The 19,502-nt window shown below is 41.7% G+C and overlaps 1 protein-coding gene and 2 long non-coding RNA genes across 7 annotated transcripts in view; 1 reads left to right on the plus strand and 2 right to left on the minus strand.

Annotated features, from left to right (window-relative positions):
• Positions 1-11,280, minus strand: part of AUH (AU RNA binding methylglutaconyl-CoA hydratase) — a 33,499-nt gene extending 22,219 nt beyond the window's left edge. The window contains exons 1-4 of one of the 2 annotated variants that reach the window (XM_083404276.1): positions 10,932-11,280; positions 7,631-7,698; positions 7,461-7,548; positions 4,476-4,562 (exon numbers count right to left, since the gene is read on the minus strand). In XM_083404276.1, coding sequence (XP_083260402.1) covers positions 4,476-4,562; positions 7,461-7,548; positions 7,631-7,698; positions 10,932-11,211 — 523 coding nt within the window. In that variant the 5' untranslated portion in view covers positions 11,212-11,280. The remainder of the gene's footprint in view (positions 1-4,475; positions 4,563-7,460; positions 7,549-7,630; positions 7,699-10,931) is intronic. The other variant, XM_083404277.1, reaches the window with a different exon arrangement.
• Positions 3,714-4,469, minus strand: LOC310660169. The gene is made up of 2 exons (XR_014503267.1): positions 3,812-4,469; positions 3,714-3,781 (listed from the first exon to the last, which is right to left on the minus strand). It is a non-coding gene; the product is annotated as an uncharacterized lncRNA (long non-coding RNA).
• Positions 11,281-11,311: 31 nt separating the features above from the next.
• Positions 11,312-19,502, plus strand: part of LOC310660076 — a 36,615-nt gene continuing 28,424 nt past the window's right edge. Inside the window, exons 1-2 of one of the 4 annotated variants that reach the window (XR_014503132.1) lie at positions 15,490-18,973; positions 19,138-19,242. This is a non-coding gene — a long non-coding RNA (uncharacterized lncRNA). The other 3 variants (XR_014503129.1, XR_014503130.1, XR_014503131.1) reach the window with 3 other exon arrangements.

Consider the following 19,502-nt stretch of genomic DNA (forward strand, 5'->3'; position numbering starts at 1 on the left):
GCCCTCTGGTTGGGCACAATCATTTAGAGCAGAGATGGCCAAACTTGGCCCTCCAGCTGTTTTGGGACTACAACTCCCATCATCCCTAGCTAATAGGACCAGTGGTCAGGGATAATGGGAATTGTAGTCCCAAAACAGCTGGAGGGCCAAATTTGGCCATCACTGATTTAGAGTACAGTGGTACCTCGGGTTACAGACGCTTCAGGTTACAGACTCCGCTAACCCAGAAATAATACCTTGGGCTAAGAACTTTACTTCAGGATGAGAACAGAAATCACGCGGTGGTGGCGCGGCAGCAGCGGGAGGCCCCATTAGCTAAAGTGGTACTTCAGGTTAAGAACGGTTTCAGGTTAAGAACAGACCTTCAGAACGAATTAAGTTCTTAACCCGAGGTACCACTGTATATAGAAATGTTAGCCAGTCTATGTGAAGGTAGTTGGAGTCACCCATTACTACAATGTTTCGTTTTGGGGATGCTTCCTTGAATTCATTCTTCATCTCAAGATCTCCCTGAGCATTTTGATCAGAGGCACCGCAACAGCACATTGCCAGTACTAAATTACTCTTGGGGCTAGGTATGATTTTGCGAGGAGTCTGACCCTTTTGGCTTTTCTAGCTTCTTGGACTCAATGCTCTCTCTGACACACAAAGCTACATATCGTATATACTCGAGTATAAGCCGACTTTTTCAGCACACTTTTTATGCTGAAAAAGCCCCCCTCGGCTTATACTCGAGTGAGCTTGGTGGCAGTGGAGGAGGGATGAGCGGCCCAAAAGGAGCCCTTTCTCGCCGCTAGCCCCGTCGCCGCCACCTGCCTCTTGCAAGGGCAGCAGGCACAGGAGCTGCAATTGGGAGACGCGCTGCACTCTTGTGAGTGGCAGAGTTGGCGGCGGAGGGACCAGCAGCCCAAAAGCAGCCCTTTTGGGCCCCTTGTTCTTCCTCCACTGCTGCTGCCACCACCAGGTTTTTTGGTGTGGTGAACCGGCTTATACTCGAGTCCATAAGTTTTCCCAGTTTTTTGTGCTAAACTTGGGTGCCTCGGCTTATATTTGGGTCAGCTTATACTTAAGTATATACGGTAATCTCAAGTACATCCTTCTCTGTCCTTCCTATAGAGTTTATATCAAGAGATAACTGTGCCCCACAGGTTTTCTCCATTTCACCAGTTTTCCATTAAACCCACTACATTAATGCCATTCTCTAAGACCAAGCACATGCCTTGGCGGCTTCTAGCATTTTAATCTGTGTTGCTTTGGCCCGCTTGAATTGCTGTCCTGTGTCCCTGCACTTACAATGCCTAGTTCTCCGCCACCCCCTTTATTTTTCATCATTTTTAACATCCCTAATATTTTAAGGTGTCAATAATTTTCCTTTAAAACCCACATCAGAGTTGATCATGGGTGGTGTTTTGACTTATTTATACTAACTGCAGGACTGATCTGAAGAATTATTTCTCCAGAGGTTCAAATAAGCAATGTTTCCTCACTGTATTTTGTAAACAGAATGATCTATTAATGTTCCGTTTTACCAAGTAGTTTTAACATTAAGTGCAGAGCTGCATCAGTAATGGAAATCTCAATGCAGAAAATGAAAGTGGACAATTAGTCTTGGTGTTCCTGTGCGGCAAAGAACGCATCTCTAATTTTAGCGTAAAAAGCAATACCAAAAATAGCAGGCTTTGATGTTTTCTCCCAGTCTCAGTGTCCAGGATCTATAGTTTCCAGCTCAGTACAAAATGCTTATTTTTATATCAAAGTGATGTTTAGCAAAACACCAGTACTTTAACAAGAAATAAAATCAAGTAGCAATGCAGGGAAAACACAACACAGCAAACAATTGTAAGATATTGATTGTTGGAAAATGCTTGGATCTTAAGTATTCAAAGGCTGCATTCTGACAATCATATATTGACTTAACAAGCCTAGGTATAAATTAGCCTTCTTGCTATACACACGGCCCATTCTCCTTTCACACAAGTGAGTAGAACAAGCCAAGATGTTTTCTGGAGTTTTCCATTTTGTCTGAATTAGAAAACAATGTTAACAGCTTCAGATGAAGAATAGTAAATGATAGTTTGATGTTGGCTTAATATTCTGGTTTGTTGCAAAATAGGAAACTATAGTTTATTGCTTGCTTGCTCCTCTATCAAGCAAAGGAGTTTACAGCCAAAAGCCTCGCTCCTATCTCCAGTTATTAAGCAGACATGGTCATCCAAACTCACCCAGTAACTTCCATCATTTATGAACAGTAGAATAGTGGATGCAGACTCATTTTTTTTTTTAAAGACATACAAAATCTAACAGCTTACTTTTAATAGAGATTAAATAACAAATACACAATCTAGAGAAGTGATGCATGAACAAGAACCAACTCTGCTGGAGAAAATACATCGTAAAAAGACAACATCTTACTGCAACATTTGAAATATCGCTCCAACAGGAGTGGTACAATTTAGAGTACTAGTGACTAACAATCCTTCATAAAAACCCAAGCTTGTTAGTATAATTTTTAGTACAGTTTAAGGCATAAAGTATTATTATTATTATTATTATTATTATTATTAAAAATTATATACCACCCTACAGCTGCAGTTCTCAGGGATGTTCACAAGATAAAATTACAATATAAAAACACAAAATACATAATCAAAAATAAACAGAAACAGCCAAAGAACCCTCCCCAAAACACACAAAAACTATTTTTAAAAAATAATAATTAAAAAACACAATTTAAAAGCAGTTTAAAAGAATGTATACTGTTACCAAGGTTTTCTGGTTTGCTGTCATTTTAAATACACTCCTGAACACCTCATCTCCTAAGCCTTGCTTTGTAAGCAACTGCAAAGCAAGTACTTATGCAGCAGAACAGAGGAAGTGAACAGTGAACTAGCTATCAAACAGGAGGTGAATTTACCTTTGTTCCTTATGGGGCTGTAAGAACTCCAGAAATATGCAAATATATCTACACACAGTAACCATAAGTATACGCTTTTATATGGTCACAGAATAGTGACTCACAGAATGGTGAGAATACTGTCAAGAAAGTATTGTCTGTTCCAGTAAGATAATTGCCAGTCAGTAGAATTAGTAAAGCTTTGTGACTACATCCAGAGTTTGCACACAAAACTCCCGAAGAAAGCCTAGGATGCCGTCCTAGGATCTCTCTTCAATTTTAAAAATGGAACCTGCCTATACTTTTCTACTATGACCTAATTATCTTTTGGTGGGAAACTCAGAGTATCACAGATTATATTCTATTCCTTTGTCTCAGTCAGCCTTCCTTTTCTACCTACTGTATTTCATACCCTTGTTTGTCCTCTGTATCTGTTATTTTCTCTGCTTTAGTTAGATACCTGATGACAAGACATGGCCTTGTGTTCCCTTTCAAGCCACATCTCCTTTTCAGCATTTAGAAATTAAACTGTAGTTTTGCAGGACACAACTTGCCTATGTAGCTCTCATCTGAATGTCTACCGACTTTGCATATGTACCTCCTAATTCTCAATTGCTGTTACTTCAAGTGAAGTACCAAATTACATTATAAACTGGATCCTTTGTTTATTCTCTTAACCTTCTGTCCTACACCTCCCTGTGGCCCAAACCCAGAATCATTTACATTTCAAATTTGCCCCTTAGCATCTAGATCTCCCTCATCTCCTGCCAGATTCTTAGCACTTTCCTTTCTCCTTATATGACAACAGTAGTTTTGCCCACCTCTGTGTTTATCTGCCTTCTTTCTTTTCTGCCTAACTAATCTTATAAGCTGTGTTTCAGGCACCATCTTGTGTGTGGCTCTCATCTGTATTTGTACTCACTTTGAATGTACTCACTGCTACATGCATATAGAGGAACCTCCCTATTACACACTGTAACTCTGGGTGCAAGATCTGAGGAAAAACACTTCTGGAGATGACATATCCATACATCCATGCAAGTGTGTGCGTGTGATTGGGCACATGTTAACAACACAACCTGTGAATGTGGACATTCTATTTAGCATCTTACCCCAAAGAGCTGGAAGTCTTATTTCAGAAAAATACCTTATTACAGAAGTGCAAGAGATTCTGAAGCAATGATTTCCCCAGTATTGGACAATATTAGAACTTATCCAAATAGTAATGCATTCTCCATTGCTATTATTTCAGGAAGGTTCAATACTGAATTAGTTTTATACATTTCTTATTGTTCTAGAACTGTACACTCATAAAATAGGATTTAAAAGTAAAAAAGCTAGCATTTAATAATACATTAGTGGTTGTTTTATTAAGGTAAACATTTTGAAGGAGTTTTGGGAGTATGGGTTATTCCTAAAAGGAAAGACTTCAAAGCTTTGTGCATAAACCATTAACTCTCATATTATGATTTCATAATATCTGGCAGAGCATTTCATATAGCATAAAACCTTCAAACCCTGAGACTCGAAACAAACTATTAATAATATACTGTTGTCTATGATCAATGAGATTTTCACTTACCCATTTCATTAATAGTTGCCCTTGCTTTTGAGACAAAAGAGCTTACTTCACTAGAGTGCATTTTGGCTCTTTCTTTAAGGTCAGCACCTGCAAAGGACATTGTCTGGTTACAGTCATATTCAGGTTTTATAGCAGCTCAAATAAACCATAAATGGCATCATTTATACTTTCAGGAAAAGCAACTTGAGCATTTGCCGGAAAACCTACGTGTATGATTAGCTCCTGACAAGATCAGGGGCTCCTGACTCACCTCTTTTTATCAAACAGTGCATATTATGCTTGGAAATATTTATATAAATAATTTACTGAGAACTTAACATACATTAGGCACAGAGAGATAAAAGAAAGGAACAGATATGACACACAAAGGCCTGGTACAGGCATAATAACCCAAATCCCCAAAACATGGCTAGGATATTGAAAACACCTTGAGATCTCCTTCTGCCAATCATGCAACTCTCACAAGTCAAGTCACTCCTTCCTACGCTTTTGGGAGGTGATCATAATGCAGTTTTGCACCTGAACTAACACTAATCCTGATTAGCATCAAACCAATGAAGTTTGCAACCAAGGAGATCGGGAAAGCTGTCAATGCTGGATTAAGAAAAAGAGATGCACTCTTGATCATTTAGAGAAGGCCTAAACAAATCTATCCATATGTAACACAATGACAAGGGATGTAAAACAATACCACACTGGACTCAGCAAGTACAACAATTAGAAGGTAATTCCCATACACCCCTTTTATTGCAATTGCCATAAGCCTTTTGTGAAGGCAGCTGTCAGGAGGAAGTATGATGAGCTAAAACAGAGAGGGGTAGTCTTGGCCCTGCAGTGGCTACCAAACTCCCAACTCTCTACAGCCTAAATGTTAAATCTCAGGATGGCCGGAGTCATAGTCTAACATCAGGAAAGCTGTAAAATCTCAACCCTGGACTAAAAGATTCCTTTTGGTTTCTATAAGGGTGAGTCATGGGCTGTCGCAGGGTGTCATGGAGAGGAGAATGAGTCATCAAAAAATAAACCAAGATTAGTACCAGGTGGATGCAACTCTTCATGTAGATACCACATAACCCTGAAAAACAACCTCTGACCACAGGGTTCCAAGCACTATGATATTGAGAGGGGTACATTTGTGGGCAACATATTTTTTAAATCTAAAATATAAATGGTAAAGAACAAGGCCATCCTAAAGTATAAATGAGGTATGTGTCAAAGTTACAGAATTTATCCAAGCAACAAAACAGATTTTGTTTCAAATTTATTTTTTAAAGTTTTCCCTCAGGAAGAGCACTCCCTAACAGCTGTTACAAGCTTCTGCACTTACAATTAGAAAAAGCTTACTGAAATGAACACCAGCTACTGAAGTATTTTTACCTAGTCTAAAAACAAACCACTTGTCCGCATAATGGGGAAAAACATTATGCTTTGTAGACCAAATGCACGTGTACGCATAATTAAGTGTGACTCAAATGTTTCATATAATCATCCCACTCACAGTACTGAAATAGCTAATACATATATTAAAAACCAAAGATGGCAAAAAATCTAGTGATGCTTTTCTTCTGCCAAGAGAACATAAAAAGCATGTTTAACAAGTGAAAAATAAAAATAAAATGAAAGGCATGTGTCAGAACTTGAAGAAAAAGTGGCTTTTATCATTTTTCAATAATACATCATATCTACATCAGGAACTTGCAGCAGGCAACATTTTTAAAAACCAATTTTAAAATTAAAATAAGCTAGCTTTTTGTACCGTAGCAAAACCACTGCATATGCCCCTTTCACCAAAGCAACAAAACTCAATCCATTTCTTATCTTAGCAATCATCATTACTTCAGTGCTGGCTAATTAGCCTTCAATTAATTAGCTCAAATTAGCCCCCCTCCTATGACCTAAAACTGAGTATACAATGTAATGAAAGGGTTTTAATCAGATGAAAATGAAATTAAATAGAGTCTTAATACCTGATATTCACTTCTCTTCTCCCCACCCCAATGCTACATGATTTTGTCCAACAGTCCTACAGCTATTACATGATCTGGTGAAGTGTTGACTTTCTGTCCATTTTCAAACTTATTCAGCAACACCACAGCAAACAGATGCCATTCACCTCCAGTAGGTAACAAATGTCCCCAGATGAGCACTTGCACAAACTGCACCCGTTTGACACAAAGTGCACTCTGCAAAATGAACCAACCACACAGCCACCATAGCACTGCCATTTATCAGCGACCCATTTGGACACATGGCTTTCTCCAAGCCTTCTAGCTTCAAAGAGCTACTAGTATACAATGTCACAGCAGCAACACAGAATACATATCTGAACACAGACTCTCAGCACACTTTCATAACGACACAATGAACATGGTATTTATAAAGTAATAAAAGTATGCAATCATGTGTTCAGTTCACAATACTTTTCATATGAAAAGTGCAACAGATTTATCAGTATAAACAACTATGAAAATTCTCTCCTATAACTAGCTAAACTGAAAATAGCACGAGATAGTGTTCAAGAGCATGCATGCATTCTGGTTTTGAATGCTTGATGTCAGGTACTGTGATGAATTTTCTGTATTTATCAATGCTATTGATCTTTAATAACTGTAAATTTTGACCATAAGTAATACTCAATGGGAGCAAACTTGAAAATGTAGTTTATTTAGTATTAATCAATAGAGAAACTGATTAACTTAGCTTAGAATCATTGCAGACCAAATAATATGTGCTCTCAACACACTGCCAAACATACTCGACTATACAACAAACATATAGAAACATCCCCATCAAAAAAATTTCTAAGACCTTCTGTGTCACTGAAAATTATAGCACTTTATTTCTCTAAGGAGTACAGCAGATGTTATATAATTAAATAAAAATCCAAAAAGGCTGAATTTGCTAAAATAAATTTTGGAGTCTCAGTCATTTCTACTGATTTTGATTATGTATTTCCAAATGGATAATAAAATTAAATTTGCATACCAGCACAAAACACCCCAGGAACTTCACTTCGGAATATAACCGTCCGTACTTTTTTGTCACTTTTCAAAGCTTCCATAACTTTTGACATCTATAGAGAAAAAGTGTGCAAATTATCAACACTTATTTTCAACACTTCATGTTCATAGAAGACTAAATATTCATCCACTTACCATTTTTACAAGGTTTTTATTAAGTGCATTTTTTGCATGTGCTCTGTTTAGTCCAAGTACTACAATTCCTATATACAGAAAGAAAAAAATAACTGAAATCAGTAGTGTGCATAAGGTTTATCCCACATTTTAAAAAATGTACCTATGTTATCTACAGACAAAAAGCCAGCCTACTTAGTGTGAATAACTGTTATTTAGCATGAAACATGATTATCTCTCTAGTTGATCTATGTTAGTAATTGCTTGAATTAAATCAGATCCACTAAAACCCATTGATTTTATAGTCTACTATGAGTATGATTTTGGAAATTAGTGCACTAAAATATTTGAAAACACTCTTCTTAAGCACTAACAATAGTTTATGTTTGGAAAATTAAGTTTACTACTAATTATTTATCACTACAACAAAGCTACTGTGTACACTAATAACAGAGTTGATAATGTTAAGTCAACAGAAAGCAACAGGCACTGACCATATGCAATACATTTGTCCATGTTAGCCAAGCTACTGGGCTATGAATCCAAAAATGCATAAAAAACTATTCATCCATATAAAATTCCAGTATGTGAACTTTTAGTTACAGAAGATTGTAATAGGCACTATTTCACTAACCCTAGGGGTTTTCCTAGGAACAAAGTCTACAAACTCCATCACTGCATTTTATGTGGTGGGTTTGATGGGGTCACATAGATTTACTCCTATATATGCATTGTGTACTTGAGTCCTTTTATTCCATATGAATACAGAAGAACACTGTCCCAAACAACAGAATCAAAACTCCCCCACATTTCTGAATCAAACAACTATTCAACCAATACTGTGCCTACAATGTATGTTTTCCTCTCAGTAGCTAATACCGCTGGACACAACTTGCATTCGAATTTAAACTTTCTTCTACATTATGTACTTTGGTTCCAATCCTCCCACCTACTTCTAGCAGAAGAAAAATGCACCAGGAATGGTCAAGTCTCTAAGAAAGTCAAAAGGTATAGGAATGTTTAATCATGCCTTGAGTTCAGAATCCTCAACTGCCTCAGTAACTGCAGCAATAAAAGTACTGAAGTGGCAGAAGACAGTACAATCAGGCTGTGGCATGTTCAAAGAACATCACTAGGAAATTGTGATTCTCACTAACTTTAATTTCCTTCCAGTCGTCCAAGGTGCTCAAGCCAGCACACATAATTGTGCATCCTCTTGGCAACCCTGTGAGGTAGATTAAGCTGGGTGATACTGATTGGCTCAAAGCCACCCAGTGAACTTCAAGTGCAGTTAGGGAGGGAGCTGACTCCAATCTTCCAAATCCTCATTCAACAATCCATCCCACATTAGCTTGGAAAAGTGATGGCAGTTCCTCACCCTTTATTACGAGTTGTCCCACAAGTGGCCAGATTACGCTTTCAGATTTTAATACAGTATTGAATTGAAAATTTGAATCACAAGCCTACTGATATTTACTCAGAATTAAATCCCATTGAGTTCAAGCTGCTTACTCCCAAGGTGTGCGCCATATTACAGCTTTCATGTGCAAAATACAGAACTACTGTATTCTATAGGTAAAGGCAAAGGTACCCCACCAGTACGGGCCAGTCGTGTCTGACTCTAGGGTTGTGCGCCCATCTCACTTAAGACACTTCCGGGTCACATGGCCAGCGTGACGAAGCTGCTCTGGCGAGCCAGCACCAGCGCAGCACTCGGAAACGTCGTTTACCTTCCCGCTATAAAGCGGTACCTATTTATCTACTTGCACTTAGGGGTGCTTTCGAACTGCTAGGTGGGCAGGAGCTGGGACTGAAAGACGGGAGCTCACCCCGCCGCGGGGATTCGAACCGCCAACCTTGCGATGGGCAAGTCCTAGGCACTGTGGTTTTACCCACAGCGCCACCCGTGTCTCACTGTATTCTATAGAATTAGGTAAAAGGTAAAGGTAAAGGACCCCTGGATGGTTTAGTCCAGTCAAAGGCAACTATGGGCACTCATCTCGCTTTCAGGCCGAGGGAACTGACGTTTGTCCACAGCTTTCCGGGCCATGTGGCCAGCATGACAAAACTGCTTCTGGCGCAATGGGACACCATGATGCAAACCCGAGCACACGGAAACACCATTTACCTTCCCATTGCAGTAGTACTTATTAATCTACTTGCACTCGTGTGCTTTCGAACTGCTAGGTTGACAGGACTGCCTAAAACAGTGTTTCCCAAACCTGGGTCTCCAGCTGATTTTTTTGGACTACAATTCCCATCATCCCTGATCCTGATAATTAGGGATAGTTATATTCCAAAACAGCTGGAGACCCAGGTTTGGGAAACAGTGGTCTAGATCAGGCTTCCTCAACCTCGGCCCTCCAGATGTTTTTAGCCTACTTCTCCCATGATCCCTAGCTAGCAGGACCAGTGGTCAGGGATGATGGGAATTGTAGTCTCAAAAACATCTGGAGGGCTGAGGTTGAGGAAGCCTGGTCTATATCTAGCAGCAGTCCAAATGAGAATCTAATGCTATCGGTGTGGGTTAAACCACAGAGCCTAGGACTTGCCGATCAGAAGGTTGGCGGTTTGAATCTCCGCGACGGGGTGAGCTCCCATTCCTCGGTCCCTGCTCCTGCCAACCTAGCAGTTTGAAAGCACATAAAAGTGCAAGTAGATAAATAGGTACCACTCCGGCGAGAAGGTAAGCGGCTTTCCATGCGCTGTTCTGGTTCAATAGAAGCGGCTTAGTCATGCTGGCCACATGACCCGGAATCTGTACACCGGCTCCCTCGGCCAGTAAAGCGAGATGAGCGCCGCAACCCCAGAGTCGGTCACGACTGGACCTAATGGTCGGGGTCCCTTTACCTAATAGTGACTCCAAATAAGGTGCAACTAGCATCCTGAACTTACATCCTGCCCTGGGGCTCGTGTCTATGTGTACGTGGGAACTAGATAACTAAGAAGTGAAAATGAAATGAAATGAAACAAGTCCCTTCGAACACAACGACAGAATTCAGGATCCACTCGAACTCATTTGGGGGAATTGAACTGCGCATGAGCAGTGGAGATGAACCGGCACGCACGTCGCTGCCCCTGCCCCCCCCCCCATTTAAAGGGCCAGCCGCCCCACGTCATCATCTCTAATTTGACAAGCCGGTTGGCGCGTCAGGAGGAATTTCCGCAGCGTGCGAACGGGCAGAGCTCAACGGAGCCCGAGGGGAAAAGAAGCGCCTCTGCGTTACGTTAATACACGCTTCCTTCCTTCCCGGGGCGTCAGGATTCCTTGACACGTGCCGACGAGGATCCAGCCCCTCTCCCCCCCCCCCGTCATAGTCACCTTTGTGCTCGTCGTCCAAGTAGCGCACCCGCAGCTCCTCCTCGCCGCCCGCTTTCGCCTCAGAACTGTAGCCTCTCGCGGCCGAGGGCGGCAAGGCCGCGAAACCCCTCAGAGGCCGCGAGGGAGAGCAAGAAGAAGACGACGGCGAGGAGGAGGAAGCGGACGGCGAGGAGGAGAAGGAAGACGAAGCGGCGGTCGCCACCGCGGCCAGACCCGCTCGGCGACGCTGCAGGAGGCTGAGCGTCGCCGCCGCCGCCGCCGCCGCCACAGTCGCCGCCATGTTGCCTTGTTTACAAGCGCGCGCCGGGCAGCGGCGGCGGCGGCCTCTCCGGCCTTCCCATTGGTAGCGCGCTCGCCACGTGGCCGCCTCGTGGCGGCACGTGATTCCCTCCCTCCTCACCCGAGCGCGCGAAGTCGGAACGTTCCGTCGTCTCTGCTCTGTTAACCGTCGTCTCCTCAGGGCTTCCCGCCAGGAAACGGCGACCTTAAGTTAGCCAGGGTTTACGGGGCCTTCCTCAGGTAGCTTAATCGGTCGCGGGGTTGTTTGTTCGTTTTTATCCACGTCAGCCGACGCGGTGCGGTTTTGGTAGACCCGCCCAAAGTCCTCCAAAGAAAAGCCCCCTTCCATGGTCACTTTTTGGGGGTGGGGGTGGGGCGGGAATGGGGCCGCGGAAGGTGAGCCTCTGTTCCTGTCAGGATAGCTGCTGACTCCACATCCTTCCCCCCAAACTGGAAGCGTAGGAACCAAGGTCCCATCGGCTCCAGTAACAACAACAACAACAACAACAATAATACCACCCCCAATAATAAAAATTTTATTATTTGTATGCTGCCCATCTGACTGGGTTGCTCCAGCAATAATAATAATAATAATAATAATAGGAGCCAAGGTCCCATCGGCTCTAACAACAACAGTTTTATTACTTGTATGCTGCCCATCTGACAGAGTTGCCCCAGCCGCCACCATCATCATCATCACAACAATAATAATTGTATTACTTGTATGCTGACTCCACATCCTTTCCCCAAACTGGAAATGTAGGAACCAAGGTCCCATCGGCTCCAGTAACAACAACAATAATAATAACACCGCCGTCACCACCAATAATAATAATTTTATTATTTGTATGCTGCCCATCTGACTGGGTTGCTCCAGCAATAATAATAATAATAGGAGCCAAGGTCCTATCGGCTCTAACAACAACAATTTTATTACAGTGGTACTTTGGGTTAAGTACTTAATTCGTTCCGGAGGTCCGTTCTGCTGCCGCGCCACCGGAGCACGATTTCTGTTCTCATCCTGAAGCAAAGTTCTTAACCCAAGGTACTATTTCGGAGTCTGTAACCTGAAGGGTATGTAACCTGAAGCGTATGTAACTCGAGGTACCACTGTACTTGTATGCTGCCCATCTGACTAGGTTACCCCAGTCGTCACAACAACAACAACAACAATTTTATTACTTATGTGCTGACTCCACATCCTTCCCCAAAACTAGAAGTGTAGGAGCCAAGGTCCCATCGGCTCTAATTATTATTATTATTAGTAGTAGTAGTAGTAGTAGTAGTAGTATTTATTACTTGTATGCTGCCCATATGACTGGGTTGCCCCAGCCACTCTGGTGCGGCTCAACAGAATATTTAAAAAAATAAGTCAGGGGGCCAGTCCCTGCAAAGTTGATGGGCATTACCATTCAAACGGTGTGTGCACACTGCATCATGGGATTGATTGTGTGGGGCTGGGCTTACTTGCCCCCCCCCCTTTATTCAAGTTGGCACCCCGACTGGAAGATATTCTTCCTAATCTCAGGCATAAAGAAGGAGGGCTTTGGGCATTCCTCAGGTAGCTTAATCAGTCGTGGTTTTGTTTGTTTTCCCCACATCAACTGACGCAATACAGTTTTTGTATGACTCGCTCAAACTCCCCTTTTCCAGAAAAAAAGCCCCTTCCGTAGTCAGTTAAGAAAAATAAAATAAAATGGGGATGTGGGAGGTGAGCCTCTCTTCCTGTCAGGATAGCTGCTGACTCCACATCCGTCCCCAAGCGTAGGAGCCAAGCTCCCATCGGTAATAATAATAATAATAATAATAATAATAATGTTATTACTTGTATGCTGCCCATCTGACTGGGTTGCCCCAGCCACTCTGGGCAGCTCCCAACAGAATATTAAAAAAATAGGTCAGGGGGCTGGTCCCCCCAAAGTTGATGGGCATTCAAGTGGTGTATGCATGCTGCATCATATGATTGATTGTGTGGGGCTGGGCTTACCTGCCCCCCTACTTTATTCAAATTGGCACCCCGACTGGAAGATATTCTTCCTAATTTCAGGCATAAAGAAGGAGGGCTTTGGGGGCTTCATCAGGTACCTTAATCAGTGGGGTTTGTTCAAGTCAGCAGGGTTTCTCAAACTGTGGTTCCTCTTCAGCTGATTTGGGACTACAACTCACCATCATCCCTATCTAGCAGGGCCAGTAGTGAGGGATGATGGGAATTGTAGTCCTAAAGCAGCAAGTTTAGGAAACCCTATTGTATTACCATTTTGACATGAGTTGCCCAAACTTTCCCTTTTTGAAAAAGCCCCTTCCATGGAAAAAAAAAGGGGGGGGGAGAGTGTGAGAGGTGAGCAGTAAAAGGTTTGGCCTCTTCCTGTCAGGATAGTACAGACTGACTCCATATCCTTCTCCCCAAACGGGAAAATATTCTTCCTAAACTCAGGCATAAGTAGGAGACGTATTATGATTTGTTTGGTCTGATGTATAGTTTGGTCTGCCCCCTCTTTTCTTCCCAACCCTGTACTGCATGTAACACCAGTGTCTCACAACAAATGTAACTGAAGAACCTGAAGAAAGAGACAATGCATGTGCTTTTGAATTATTCTTTTTTTAAAGAAGAAAAGGGGTGTGTGTCAGCCCCCAGTATTTAGAGAGCCCCCATCCTTATTGCATTGTTAGAAACAGAACATAAACCCATGAAACTAGAAAAGAGCAAAATATCAATGTTTGGTCCAGATCCTAGGTACTGCACCCTCACCAAAGGAGACTGTATGGATGATTCACTAAATGATTGTAGGATGATGTGTGTACCTGAGCTTATGGCCTCAAATTCTCTTTATTTTATATACTGCTTTATTACAAAAATGATGACTAGACTACTGATCCTAAACTGGATAGTTAGTTGCCCAACCACCCCCTCCAGAACCCACTTCTCTCAACTGCCTCATATTCAAACTCCCTTTCAAATCCGCATCCAATCACCACTCACCACCAGAATTCTACACTATCTTTCCCCCCTCTCTCCTTAACATTCCCATAATAATTCTGATACTATTAGCTTAATAACCTTATTACATTCAATATTTTATACATGTTACTCTGTATAACCATACTGTTAGAAGCACTTGAGCTTCCCACTCTTGTTTCCTAGGAAAAGGGGGTGAGCAAACTGCAGGTTCTCCATCCTTGTTTTAAAAACCAGATGTCTTCCCCCAAATGATCCTGGGAATTATAGTTTGTTAGGAGTTCTGGGGATTGTAGGTCTATGAGAGGGAAGCCACAATGGCACGAATCATTTCGGGGGAAGTCGTGCTTTAAAGGTGCATTGGATGCGTCATAGAATTGTAGAGTTGGAAGGGATCCCAAGGGTCATCTAGTCCAACCCCCTGCGATGAAGGAATCTCAACTAGATGACCCATGGCCAATGGCCATCCAAGCACTTCTTAAAAACCTGCAAGGAAGGAGAGTCACTGCTTCAGGCCCTACGGCTCTCTGGAGCAGGAGAAAACAAGCTTGCTCCATGTGACGGCCCTTAGGCTTTAGTTATTGAAAGGGCTGCATGGTGTGGATCTAATATCAGTGTTATGAGAGTGTAAGCAACACATTTCTCTCTTCCCTTTCTCCATACACTATGCAGAATTGCAATGGTAACTAGTAGGTTGGAGTTTGGAGCCCAACCAGGGCGGGCTGTGGGCAGGATCCTTGCATTTACTAGATGACCCTTGGGATCCCTTCCAACCCTGCCATGCTATGATATCAAGCAGCTACAATGGCTTTAGTAGAAATGTTATAAGGATTTAAGTATAAATAGATTAATGGAATTTTAAAAGTAAAATAAGGTTAGAATGTGTTAAGATAATTATTTGACAGATAACAGAGGAAGATGGAAAGGAATTGCTGAAACATTTGACAGAAGTGGAATACAAAAAGGGAGGTGTGAGGAGGTTGGTGAAACAAGTGAATGAAAGATATTGAAATTGTTTGAGTGTTTTAAATTGTTTTGTTTTGTTTTGTTTAATGTGTTTAGTGTTATGTAGTGTCTTTTTATTGTATTGGTTTTTATTTTTCTGTTTTTGTTTGGTTTTGCAATGTTTAAATTGTTCAAAAAGCAATAAATATTATTTAAAAAAAAAGATATCAAGCAGCTACAGGAACAAAAAGATGCTCCTGAAACATTTGGAAATCATAGGAACACTCTCCTCACCAGTGGCTTCTAGCCAGACCTTGCATCTTCCTTAGGATAGAGGCAATCCAGAACAAGGGGGAAAGGCTCAGAGTTCAGGTAGGTGGAAATGCCAATTGAGTGCCCTATACTATAGGAATGCTTCCTTCCTGTGTCCCCCACCCTCATGCGCCAGACTGGTGCTAGCATGGCTGGCCAGGTGCCTTCTGGTTCCTCCATTTTCTTTGCAGGGAGGAAGCCTTTCCCCAACATATACTTTGTTCTGGCGAATCCCTGGAAAGATGTGATGACCCTCAGGTACTGGGGCAGAGGGAAGGAAAGGGTCCTTGTGAAATACATTTGGGGAGTTTGTGGGTTCCAGCAAGTGCTTTTCAGAAGCACTGTTCCCTCCAACAAGGGAGGCTGAGCATAGCCATCACGGCTAGTTGTCTTTGATAGGTCTCCATGCAATTGTCTATCCCTCTTTGAAAGCCATCCCATCCAAGATGCTCTTGTGGTGCATCTGATTCTCCTATGCTTCCTTGCTCCTGTAAGGAGATGACTATTGTGAAATCCTTTGGTTAACATCTATCTGGGCTGGAAAACATTAAAGAATCAGAGGACTAGTGAGCTTCCCTTGAAGCATAACTGATCAAAGGCAGACAGATCTGTTAGCATCTTGATAAAGATGTTCAAATGTCAAAGGATGCTATCATACCCCACAAGTGTCTCAGAAAAGCTCCCAAGCTGATGGAGAAGAGAGCAGTTAAGTGGTCAGTGGGGCTCCAGGTTGCTCTTTCTGTATCCCACCACAGCCCTTCCAAGTTGCCAAAGAAATCAATGTCACAACTGTTTTTTCCTCGCACCTCCTCCCCATGATCAACTTCTCAGACATATGCTGTGTCTGAACCAGCAGATCCCACCAAACCAAGTAATCGAGGACCCAGTCAGAAAAGGAGTGTGTGCAGTCATACCAGAAATAAGCAAAATAACTAAACAGGTCACCCCCGAACTGGCCCTACTGAACACCTTCCAAGATAACAATGCCCATTCAAACTAGAAAGAGCTCAAAACCCACCGACAGCATATGATTCAATATGCCTAACTTAACCCGTCAACCCCCCTCACCCACGCACAAACAAATACCACTGAAGCCAGCCAAAGATGATCAAACACACCCTAGGCCACCCCAACCTCTCTCCACCGAGGAAACATAACAAGCAAATATTGTAGAAAGAGAACTTCCCCAAGTGATGCTGACAGAAAAACCCCAAGATTACACTAAATAAAAGAACTTGAGCTTTGCCACCCCAGTCCCTCTCTCCTGTCCTGTCCCCCCCACTGCCCCCTGAGCAGAGATTATTGCTTTTCAGGACTGAGACATGCATTGCAAAAATGTTCTTCTGTGTTTTGCTGTGTTGTGGCTCCAATGAAACAATAGTTTCTTTTCTGTTGGTTGGACTGCTTTGTTCCTTGACAGAAAAAAGGTGGTTGGGATAAAAATAGTGTGGTTTTTTGTTGTTTTTTGAAGGGAGAAAAACTGCATGAAACTAGATGCAAAATGCTCCTCACATTTTAAAAATTTTGGGTGTTGGTTTAGCTCTTTTGGCAATGGATGTGTAGGTGTAAACAATGTATGAATTCAAAAAGTTATATCATGTATGAAGTCAGTCTTGTCTGGAAATCATACATGGGTCCTCTTGCATAGAAGCACTTTCCCTGACCATAGATGTGCAGAGGATAATTGATGTTTTTAGCAAGGCAACAATGACACTGCACATGTGTAATGGCACCCTTTCCTATGTAAGAAACAAAGTTGTGAATTTCCATGGGGCTGCCTACTACTTCAGCTTTATTTGCACTTTTCTTTGGTGTTGGAAAATGTTTAATTGCAGCTAAGCATGTGCAGTTTAAAATATTCATTGCTCATAATGTTACAGTATGACAGTATGCAAATAAATTAATGCATAATGTATATAATTTACAGCACAATCCTATACACACCTTCTCAGAAGTAAGTCCTATTGGGTTCAATGCGGCTTACTCCCGAGTAAGTGGGATTACAGCTGTAACATATAAAGTATTCATACAACCAATTAATAAAACATATTTTTGTGTATACTGAATATTCTTGATAATACTGTACACACTGTGAATAATACATTTCTTTGTCAGAGAATAATCCCCTAGAAAAGCCTGCTGTATGTTGCTGTTTTTAGTGTCACATTGCAGTTTTCAAAATGCCCAGCAACTCCTCCTGTTGCACTGGCATTTCAAGTATGAGTCAGAAGATTTGGATGAAAGCAGAGTTTTCCATATACAGAACTCCTTCATTGTTCACTGTGGTTTATTTCATCCCACTCATTTAAAAGCCAGTATGGGGGGGGGGGGTCATTTTGTTGTAAATATTTTCTGAAGTCATAGAAATTAATTTTAAAACATTATTGAAACTGCCTGCATCTGATGAAAGAGGGTATTTATTACCCGGCAAGGAGACATTGAGTAGCTGTTAAGTCACAGGGCTACAGTCACAGGGAATGTTTTGCTGGTGAATTATATAGCTGTCATGCAACTACCAAAGGAAAGAGCCTGGTTTGATGGCATCCATCTGTCTTGGGACACTCATATTCCAACTTCCGTTTACCTTTTTTAACCACTCACTCTCTGTGTTAAGTTGAGATAGGAATTTATAAATATATTGGGTACTGAGCATTTGAACTCCTGCATAGCTGAGTGTCCTCAATTTGTGGATTAGGTGGTTATTGGAAGATGAGGAATTTGGATTTGTTAGGCCCTTGGAATGTTTGGGGGCAAGCCAGACCTATACAAGAGGACCAGGGTCTACCTGAACTTAGAATAAAAAAGGTGGCAGGAACACCTTATAACATGATTACAAAGGGAACATTGACAAGAGCTGAGGAATGTCTGGTTTGGAACATAACTTCCACAGAAGAGGGTGGAAAAGTTTTATGTTCATTCGGTTGGGAGACGGGTGAAATTAGGTATTGAGAATGCTGGGGCATGTGATAGCAATTGACAGTTAAAACACACTTGCCAAAGATATTTGGCGAGAGACACCATGTATATGGTGTTTGTTCTCGCTACAAACCTCTGTACCAAGATGAGCAAGGTTTCTACAGCCCTACATTATCCAGGGGGTTAACCATGTTAGTCTGTTGCAACAAAAATTACAAAGTTTGGTTTTGAGGTGCTCTAAAGACTAAACAAATTATTACAGCATAAACCTTTGTGAATTTCAGTCCACTAATCAAATGCAAATGATAAAGTGGGCTGTAGTCCATGGAAGTTTGGGGGCTTTCTGTGTGCTACCTCTGATAGAGATCCCAACAGTGGGATTTTTGCTCACTCACACATTCAGTGGACAGAATAGGGAATCCCATACTGGCAGAGCAACAAGGGCACTGGAAGCCAATGGAGGTCAGCATTACTGAGTGTTGGAATACTTCCAGCCAATACCAAAAAAACCCTCAGCCCAGTGCAAAGGAGGTTTGGACTGCAGCCTAAAGAATGAAGTCATATCAAATAAGCACAACAAACATAATCAGCTACATAATAATGACCCGCAGACTCAAAAATCTGTCATTTTAAGGCAGCCCTGTTCAGGGAAGTTTTTAATCTGTGATATTTTAGTGTATTTTTGGTTTCTATGGAAGCCGCCAAGAGTGGCTGGGGAATAAATTATTATTGTTGTTGTTATTATTATTATTATTATTATTATTATTATTATTATTATTATTATTATTATTATTTTAGATCTGTTTTCCCTACAGCGAAAGGTTGTGAAACATACTACTAAGAGAGACATTTTGATGTGTTCAGTGAGGCACAGAATGAGGCACTAGTTCAGGTGTTACCCTAGTAACTAGTACTAGTGTTACCGGAAAAATCCGAGGGCTCCCTTGGACAAAAACAAGGACACCAACCAGGATAACTTGGAGCAAAACAGCAGCCTGTAGGCTTGGCCTTTATTGAACTGTTGCAACAGGGTGTTCCCCTCACTTGCAGGAGAGAGGAAAGACACAGAAAAATGGTGTACAAGGCCTTATAAAAACTTTTGCAATTCCCATCCTGTAGGTCAAGCCCACCCCCAGAAACATCATGCATACATCACAGAAAGG

Source organism: Podarcis tiliguerta (assembly GCF_965153285.1).
Source record: "Podarcis tiliguerta genome assembly, chromosome: 11".
Lineage (NCBI taxonomy): Eukaryota > Metazoa > Chordata > Lepidosauria > Squamata > Lacertidae > Podarcis > Podarcis tiliguerta.